We start from the raw sequence: 8,755 nt of genomic DNA, 5'->3' as shown, positions 1-8,755 counted from the left end.
AGGAAGAATTTGCTTCGACTCTTTGAATCAAACCAAATCAGGTCTGTTATGGTATGAATATTGATGGACCAAAAACAAAACGAGATATCTGGAAGAAAAATAATACAATTTTACAATAGATAAATACTATTATTATTATTATTGGATTAGCTATTTGTTTCCTAAATATGGGGAGATTGTTGAGTCTAAACATGTTTCAAACTCGTATTTCTGCCCTTATCATTTCAACAATATAACGTTTTCATAATGCACTTTTTTGGGGGGCAGATCCAGTTCATGATGAAATGTAAAATAAACCATGTCAAATATTAAACGGGCTACTTCAAGGTTTTCAAGTTTTTGTATGTCAGGTGTTTCTCAAGTATTTCTGAGAAGTTCATGAAAAACACTGAGAGAAGATCTAAAGAGTCTTGGCTCAAAGTAATAATTAAACAGCAATAATTGAAAAACTTGTTTTTTTCTTTAAAAATTTTCTTTGAAAAGAAAACGATCTCTGAGTTCCTTCGCCTGTTCAGATGCTGGTCGTGGCGTGGGGCTAACATCCATGGTCTTTCTCCTCCATGCTGGAGCTGGAGCTGGAGCTGTGGCGCCCGCTGACGGGGTTGGAAACGTCGGGCGACATGGAGGACAGCAGCGGGTCGCTGGGGGAAACCGGTCCCAGGCTGTTGTCCCTGACCAGCTCCTTCATTTTACACGTCCTGGAGCTCCCGTAGTGGGCCGAGTCACCAGCGTCAGAGGGCATGTGGTCGAAGGTGATGGTGCCGTTGTTGAGGTCCAGCGTGGTCGGAGGGGACATGTCCGGGGTGCAGCTGTGCTGGTAGAGCTCGGACGGACAGTCCCCGAGGACGGGCTCCTGCTTGATGGCCCGCGCCATCAGCTCGGACGTGCAGAGCGACGGGGACGACACGACGGTCAGGCCGTGAGCCCGAGCCTGGATCTCCAGCTCCTGGACGAACACGAAGCAGAGAGTTAATCACCTGCATGAAATAAGAGATCAACAAACAACATGACAATCCATCCATCCATCCATCCATCCATCCATCCATCCATCCATCCATCCATCCATCCATCCATCCATCCATCCATCCATCCATCCATCCATCCATTGTCTATAACCAGGGCCGGCCCAGGCCTTTTTGGGGCCCTAATCAGGCTTTCATTTTGGGCCCTCTCCCACTACCAACATGTCTACACCAGTGTTTAACCAGGGCCGGCCCAGGCCTTTTTGGGGCCCTAAGCAGACTTTCATTTTGGGCCCTCTCCCACTACCAACATGTCTACACCAGTGTTTCTCAAAGTGGGGCCTCAGAAAATTGGAGGGAAGATGAGCGAAAAAAAAAAAAATCCTTTTTTTTTAACCCTTTAAAAAAAGTTTTAATTAGCATGCTGAGTTGAGCCAAAAAAAAAGGATTTTGAACTGCTGAGTGGTATTTAAATGTATCATATTATTTCAAAAAACATTAAGAGACCACTTCAAATGATCAGCTTCTCTGATTTTACATTTTATAGGTAAATGTTTGAGTAAAGTGAACATCGTTCTTTTATTCTATGAACTACTGACAACATGTCTCTGAAATTCCAAGCAAAAGTTTAATATTTATTAGCAGAAAATGAGAAATGGTCAAAATAACAGAAAAGACGCACTGCTTTCAGACCTTAAATAATGCAAAGGAAACAAGTTCATATTCATTTAGAAACAACAAAACTAATGTTTGAATTCTGGACGATTTCAGAAATCAATATTTGATGGAACAACCAGGAGGTTGTCAGTGGGTTCAGTGCAGTGGGCTCTTCAGTGGGATCATGATCTTTTATGCACAAAATGATCGGTTTTCAAAATGGCTGTTTTTTCTTTTTCTGCCCTCGATGGAGCGTGAAGTCGTGGTCAGCTTGTTGCGGACGCAGCTGCGGCCCACCTGTATGCGCAGCATCAGGTGGCGGTTGGCGTGCTCCAGCTTCCTCTGCTTGTAGTCCAGCTCCTTGGCCCTCTCCTGCTCCCGCTGCAGCTTCCTGATGTAATCCACGGAGGCCTTCAGAATGGTACCCTTATTCCAGCGCATGTCTCTGGGGGAACACAGAGATCTGCAGTGAGGGCCAGCTGTCCAGCTGACCAGAACAACGCAGGATTCTTCACGGATCATCCGGGTCAATAAGTCATGCACTTTTAAGAGAACACATGGAAGAGGCAGAGCGCTGTGGAGCAGATAAATGTCAAGGCACGCGTGTTCAAAAGAAGAGAGGTGATGCTACGTTTCTAAAAAAGGTTTGTCAAAAAATATGTTTTTATTTTCAGAAAGAAATAACTTTAAAAAATTCAACCACTTAATAATCTGTCAAAATGAGGAATAAATAATTTACTCCTGATAAACAAATTTTTTAAATTTCATCTCAGTAATTTGTAATAATCAAGTCATTTATCCAATGTCTCACCAAGTGATTCACATTTATTTAACTTTTTTTTCTAACAGTAGCAACAAAGTTTAACTCTATTTTACAAGCATAACCCGACACAAAATAGTAGCAGGGAAAAATAATATAAAGTAAAACAATAAATAAAAAAATAAATGTTGATCTAAAATCTGTGGCTTGCATGTAGAATAAAACAACTAAATAATTTATTCTATCCAAAAACGTTTCCTACTAAAACTATGAAAAATACATTAGTATTACATTACTATCTTATATATTTTCCATGTATGAAATATTCTATAATTCTAAATGTTTTTTTAAACCTAATAATTTGTAGTAACAAAAAGATTTATACATTATCTTTGAAGTTTTTAATTTAATTTGTTGCCATTTTTTAAGTACATCCACAAGCTGTAACTGTTTTTCACATGAATTTTACCTGACAGCTCAACACAGAATATTCCAGAATTTTGATGAGTAGGATAAAATTTAGATAGGATAAAAAAAAAAGTTGTTTTTTTTTTTTTTGTTTTTTTTACAAACAAACAAAAACCCTAAAGAGAGAGAAACAATTACAATCTGAAATGTGTGGCCTTCATGTGTTTTCAGCTCCACAGTCGACCCTTTGTTAAACTTCCTTTGGTTGCCATGACAGCTGCGTCTCTTTCTAGAGTTTACTCATCAACAGATTGTTTATGTTTTTGCCCTTTCTTCTTTCTAAAAACCTCAAATGTAGTCAGACCGCATGAAAAGTGTCAGTGCAGAAAAATCTGAAGAGTTTCCCAACAGATCAAATGGATTTAGGTCTGGAATTTGACAGAATTTCACTCCAAAACATGAACATCCCTTAAGCCAAACCGTCCCACTGCAGCACTGGCTGCATGTTTTCAGCCTCTGTCCCTCCAGGACAGACAGAAAACAAGAAGTTCAGTTATGGTCGCCAAGCTCCTCCCACATATTTGCTGCTTTTGTGAAAACCAGCTGCTAATAAACAAGCTTTTTGACCAAACTCATGTTTTTGTTGTTGTTTAAAACTTTTTCACATGTTCTTTTCTCGTTGACAAGCAACAAGATCATTCCCACTGGAACTGGTCGCAATGGATTTTATTAAAGGGCACCAGAGGGAAAGTGCATGCCACACTTTTCAGGTTTCGATTTATTAAAAGTTTGTTTTTGTTTTGTTGTTGTTTTTTTTTTAATGTGGCCTGTCACATAAAATCACCAATTCAACAAAAATGACCAGAATAAATGCTGCAGTTTGATACTTACGGGTCATTCGACTTGGGTATTAAGGTTCCCAGCTCTTTGATGCGATCGTTGATGTTGAACCTCCGTCTTCGCTCGACTAGAAATCATCCAAACGGAGGAGCAGAAAGAGGAATCAGTGTTTTTCTTCCACTATATTTCCTTTCTGTTCAACATGAATAAAAACATAAACACACAGAAATCTCATTTTCACTTTATTACGACCGACTCACTCAGGTTGTGATTGTCCTTCTTTTGTCTCTCTTTAGCCAGAGCGCGAACTTCAGCCTCTGTGGAGCAACGGGAGAACAAACGGTCTGAACCGGGTTCGTTCGTTCGCTCACTATTTGAAACACTTGTAAAAGTAGCAGCAATTTAGCTTCATGTTTATCTGTGTTTTTTTGTTTTGTTTTCTTCTTTAAATGCAAAGGAGTTTAGTCGGACACAAAACACATTGTCCGACGGTAAAACGTTTCCTTCTTACCTACTGGAAAGCCGTCTGACCTCTGATAGCTTTCAAACTGGCCACAGGATCCTGACTTGTCCAGAACTTGCTTCATGCCGGGAGCTGGAGTGATTATTTGGCAAAGCATTGACTTAATAGTATCTTGTGCACTTCCAAATTGCACACAATACTCACACGAGCCTGTTCAGAAACATTTTCATATAGTGTTTTCTAACTGTTCTTCCCACAGTGAGAGAAAACAATCAGGAGTATTTGCAGTAGTATTTATTTTTTTTCAAAGTCTGTGCTTAAAGTGCGGTATGAATACAGTTTGTATCTGAATCTTCATTTATTTACCTGTGAATTCCCTTTTGATGTTGGGTGCGCATGCGTTGCCGATGGCGATGCCCGGCAGGGGAAGCCCCGGGTTGTTGTACACGTCCAGCAAACTACCAGACACTGGCAGCTGGAGGGGGAAACAGGAGTCAGCGTTTTGCTCAGGGAAGAAATAAAAACAAGAACTAAGGAGGTGTTTTAGAGCCATTGGAGACAGAAAACAAAAGAAAAAGAAAATTTGCATCCAAAAAATCTCAGAAATTTTCAACAACCAAAAAATGGAAGATTTTGAGTTTCAAAAGTGGAAGATTTTAGACTACTAAGAATTAGAAAAATGGAAAATGAATTAATCCATCACAAAATTTCTGATCGTCTAGCAGATTTTTGACAGAAAATTTCCTAAAAATGGAACATGTGGAAAATGTGAGACTTTTCAAACTTGGAAAATTTCTACAAAAACTTACAAAATTTTTGAATTTAAAAAGGGAAAAAATGTTTGACTTGAATTTTACAAAAAAAAAAAAAAAAGTTTTTTCTAAAACACTGTCTGAGTGATTTGGCACAAATGTACTCTATCCACAACGGCATCAACATGCAGTCGTAAAAAACAAAACCAAAAACAACCAATAAGGCAAAACAAGGTGCAGATAACCTGGTTGTTGATTTGCAGAGCGGGGTCCATCAGTCCCAGGACGTCCTCGTTGTAACTCGACTCCAGGCTGATGATGTCGTCAATGACGTCGTCCATCTGTGTGAGAGAGAACAGCTTGGTAAAAACCTCCCGCACTGCATCGGGGTGTCTGATACGACCCATGAAACACTCCTACTTCTTTTTCGCAGTTGGTGCCCAGGGTGAGCAGGGCCATAGGACTGTTGGGGGCGCTGCCGGTGGCCCCGGGCGGCATGCTGTGCTCGGGTGGCTGGCTGCCGGCTTTCCCGCCCAGACTGGAGGACAGGTACTGCCTCACCTGCTGCCTCTGAGCCGGCTGAATGTGGTACTTGTTCGGACTTTCCAGGTGGGACTGCACCTGTGAGAAAAACAAACAAACAAACAAACAAAAAACAAATCGGAACATTTTACTACTTGATGCTCCAGCTTTTGTCCAGATTAAGACAATTTATTAATCAAATCTTATGAATGTGAATGGATTTATAGAAGAAGTTTCCAGCTTTAAAATTCCTGTCATTCCAGTTTTAGTTTTTAGATCCATTTAAAGGAAACTCCTGACCACGTTCCAGAGGACATATCATGTTTTATTGCCCTTAAAGACGATCAGGACTCTATTTATGTTCATTCTGTTTTCATAACCTTAAGTGGAAAGGCAGCAAAAACATCACAGCTCAGCCTTTAGGTGAAATCACATGACCACAAAATGCTTCCCCATTCTGCTTTCATGTAAACTTCCGTTAGCATTAAACGACTCTGATTTTTTTTTAACATTTTTTATTGTTTTTATATCTGAAACATCTCCAGGCAGCTTAAAATTTAAATTAGTCATCAAAAAATGCAGAACTAGAAGACTATCTCACCTGATAGTGGCTGTATTCAAGCATCTCCAGCATTTTGTGATTGCAAATTAGAACAGAGAGAACAGAAAAAGGTTTTAATCCCGTCACGCTGAACGTCCGTCAGGCTCCGGCCGGCCCAAATCTGACGGCCGCTGACGTTGGAGCTGCTTTATTTATCCTGGGAAGAAGCCTCATTAGCTATGCACGTTAAGAAACAAGAGGAGGACATCAAGACTCGTTCTCCCACCTCGGCGTTGTTCCGGATTAAACTATGAATTTATGTCTTTATAGAGGCCTTTTGACGTCACGGCCTCCAGCGCACAAAGGAGCCTTTCTGTCGATTGGCCAGTGGTCTGCAAACTAAAGTTTGCTTAAGGCCAACTAACATTTAATCTTTAGTTCTGCTCATTTGGTATAAAACATCGTTTGTTCTGAGTGCCAGAAATACAATTGACACCACTGTCCCCCCGACAAACAACCCTGATAAAAGCTGAAATGTATTCAGCGTTTACAAAAAAAAAAAAAGAAAAAAGAAAAAAAGCAAGCCTGTTTGCTTTTATTTATTTGGACTTTTAGAGGTTAAACATGTGGAGCTACCAACTGGTCCAGATGCAAAGTGAAGTGGATGGAGCTCCGTTAGCTTGTCATTCACATTCAGGGTGTCACCAGGACACGTTTCCCAAATTACAGCCTTTCAAAAGCAAGAGTCCAACAAGATTTGGATTTTTTTTTTTTAAGTTTGAAAAAAAAAAAAAAACGAGAAATGGTCGCAAAGCCACAACTTACAGAAAATGATCTTGAGACATGATTCTATGATTCTATCATCCAGTACAGTGTTGGGTAGGAAAATTCATTTCTCAGTGGATCTCAGTGATCCAAAACATTTCCCCAGTGGAGGAAAAGGCACACACTGGGATGAAACTCACACAATAGATCACTATTAACGATGAATTTTCTCCCCTGAAGACTTTATTTTAAAATAACTGAAGCAGTGTGAAGTTATCTTAACAGAGGCAAAAAAAAAAAACAGCCTCTGAATAAGTCTTTTAAAGGCTGGAAGAGCCATTCAAGAAGTGACAGGAAATGTTTATTACCATACCAACGATTTTCATCTTGAAGAATTTTTTGAGTTGTTCACAGACCTAGAAATTCAAAATGTCAGTTTGTTTCTATTTGTTGATTTTATTTATTTTCTAAAACTAAAATGGAAATACCTTCTCCATATGTTTCTCAAAAAAACCCAAACAGGAATAGACAATGCTAATTTACTGCATAACTATTGTTTTTCACCCTTTTGCTTCTTTGGCTTTAAGTAAAATGACCTGATATCTAGTTACAGCAAATTTAAAAAAAAAAAAAAAAATCCTCAGATTGTTTCTGAGGATTGGGTTTCTCTTGCATGAGCATGATGGCACGTCAGAGGATTCACGTCATTTCAGTTCAGATATCAGAGAGATGACCCGATAACAAAACGGCTCAGCTCCGTCTGTTGTTGTTGGTTTCTCGGTTTTGTTTTCTCTCTTTCTCTCCATTTCTATCTTCTTTCCTTTTAAACCTTTCCCCGCCTTTCTCCCTTTCGCTTCTCTTTTCTTTTTCGTCTCTGTCGCGCACAAAAATCCCCACACCAAACCAAGTAGAGGTTTTCCTGTGGGCTTCAAATTTAAATCCTGTTGTTACATTTAAGTGCAAAATAGGACAGTAGACCCAGTCGTTAGGCTTCAGGGCCAGTTTGGTTTGGATGGTTTTTAATTTTCATTTTAGTTTATTTTATTCTTCTTGCTTTAATAAATGAAATCATGATTTGAAAACTTGTCTTTGTCTGATCGTAAACATGTTGGTTTGATGAACAGCTAAACCAGAAAAGTCCAAAAGGAGAACAATTTCATATCTGTTCTAGAATTTGATTTTATTTTTTATTTTTTAAAACAAACTTGGAAAGAATAACACTTTGATTTGGAACTGATCGATTTCTACAGTTGTAATTAAAAGTTTTGATGTTTTTCTTTGTCATTTTCATCTGTTAAATTTTGATTTCAAAATAGCAATTTTAAAAACCATTGGTGACACAATATTGCTGCTATTTTTGAGCAAACCTTTGTAAGTAATCCATCCTTGGGCATCTTGGACTTCATTAAAACTTTTGGTCATCCTTTATTTGACCAAATAAAGGTCAAATAAAGGAGTCTTTATGAATGTTTATGACTGTTGTCATTAAGTGTTATTGGGTAAATAATGACACTTTTAATACAAAGTTGAAGGTTTTAGTGGACTTTTTATGTGAGTTTTACTGCAACTTTGCATTAAAAGTGTCATTATTTACCCAATGAGACTTAATGACATCAGTCATAAACATTCATAAAGAGTCCTTCATGTTCATAACAGGTATTGTTTATGACAGTGTCATGTCAGTCTTATCACACTCCATCAGATGAAGTGTTACCAAATGGTTTTCATTTCAGTCTGTGCACTTCAGCTGCCAGTTATTTTGCTTCTAATCCATTTGTTAAAACTGATGTGAATCTGCACTTGCTGCCCAGAAATAAAGAGGATGAATCAAACAGAATGGACATTGTGTACCGAGACATTGTTTTATGCTTCTTTATTCACGATTGTGAAAAAAAAAAAAGTCCAGCGTTTTGAAGTTTATCTCATTTAGTCAAGGCATCTAGAAACAGCGTCCTCACGTGTCGCCAAGTGTTACCAATTATCCAGTTAACAATGCAGATTGTCGCCGCCGGATCTTGTGTGACGCGCGAGAAAAGAAAGTTTTCTTCCGGTTTGTGGACGGCTGGAAACTTTCTAATTCCAGAG

At 38.9% G+C, this 8,755-nt stretch overlaps 1 protein-coding gene across 3 annotated transcripts in view; it reads right to left on the bottom strand.

Moving 5' to 3' along the window:
• Positions 1 to 461: 461 nt before the first annotated feature.
• Positions 462 to 8,755, bottom strand: part of LOC106936195 (microphthalmia-associated transcription factor-like) — a 28,063-nt gene continuing 19,769 nt past the window's right edge. For 2 of the 3 annotated variants that reach the window (XM_015017041.1, XM_015017042.1), the window contains 8 exons: positions 5,263 to 5,463; positions 5,088 to 5,183; positions 4,457 to 4,565; positions 4,139 to 4,222; positions 3,888 to 3,944; positions 3,679 to 3,754; positions 1,917 to 2,064; positions 462 to 946 (listed from right to left, as the gene is read on the bottom strand). In XM_015017041.1, the coding sequence (XP_014872527.1) occupies positions 536 to 946; positions 1,917 to 2,064; positions 3,679 to 3,754; positions 3,888 to 3,944; positions 4,139 to 4,222; positions 4,457 to 4,565; positions 5,088 to 5,183; positions 5,263 to 5,463 (1,182 nt within the window). In that variant the 3' untranslated portion in view covers positions 462 to 535. Of the gene's footprint in view, positions 947 to 1,916; positions 2,065 to 3,678; positions 3,755 to 3,887; positions 3,945 to 4,138; positions 4,223 to 4,456; positions 4,566 to 5,087; positions 5,184 to 5,262; positions 5,464 to 5,965; positions 6,330 to 8,755 lie in introns of those variants that run through there. The other variant, XM_015017040.1, reaches the window with a different exon arrangement.

Source organism: Poecilia latipinna, unplaced genomic scaffold (genome assembly GCF_001443285.1).
Source record: "Poecilia latipinna isolate Pla-1442-1.1 unplaced genomic scaffold, P_latipinna-1.0 Scaffold2095, whole genome shotgun sequence".
Classification (NCBI taxonomy): Eukaryota; Metazoa; Chordata; class Actinopteri; order Cyprinodontiformes; family Poeciliidae; genus Poecilia; species Poecilia latipinna.
The sequence above is the reverse complement of the archived record's forward strand: the minus strand, read 5'-3'. Positions and strand labels throughout refer to the sequence as shown.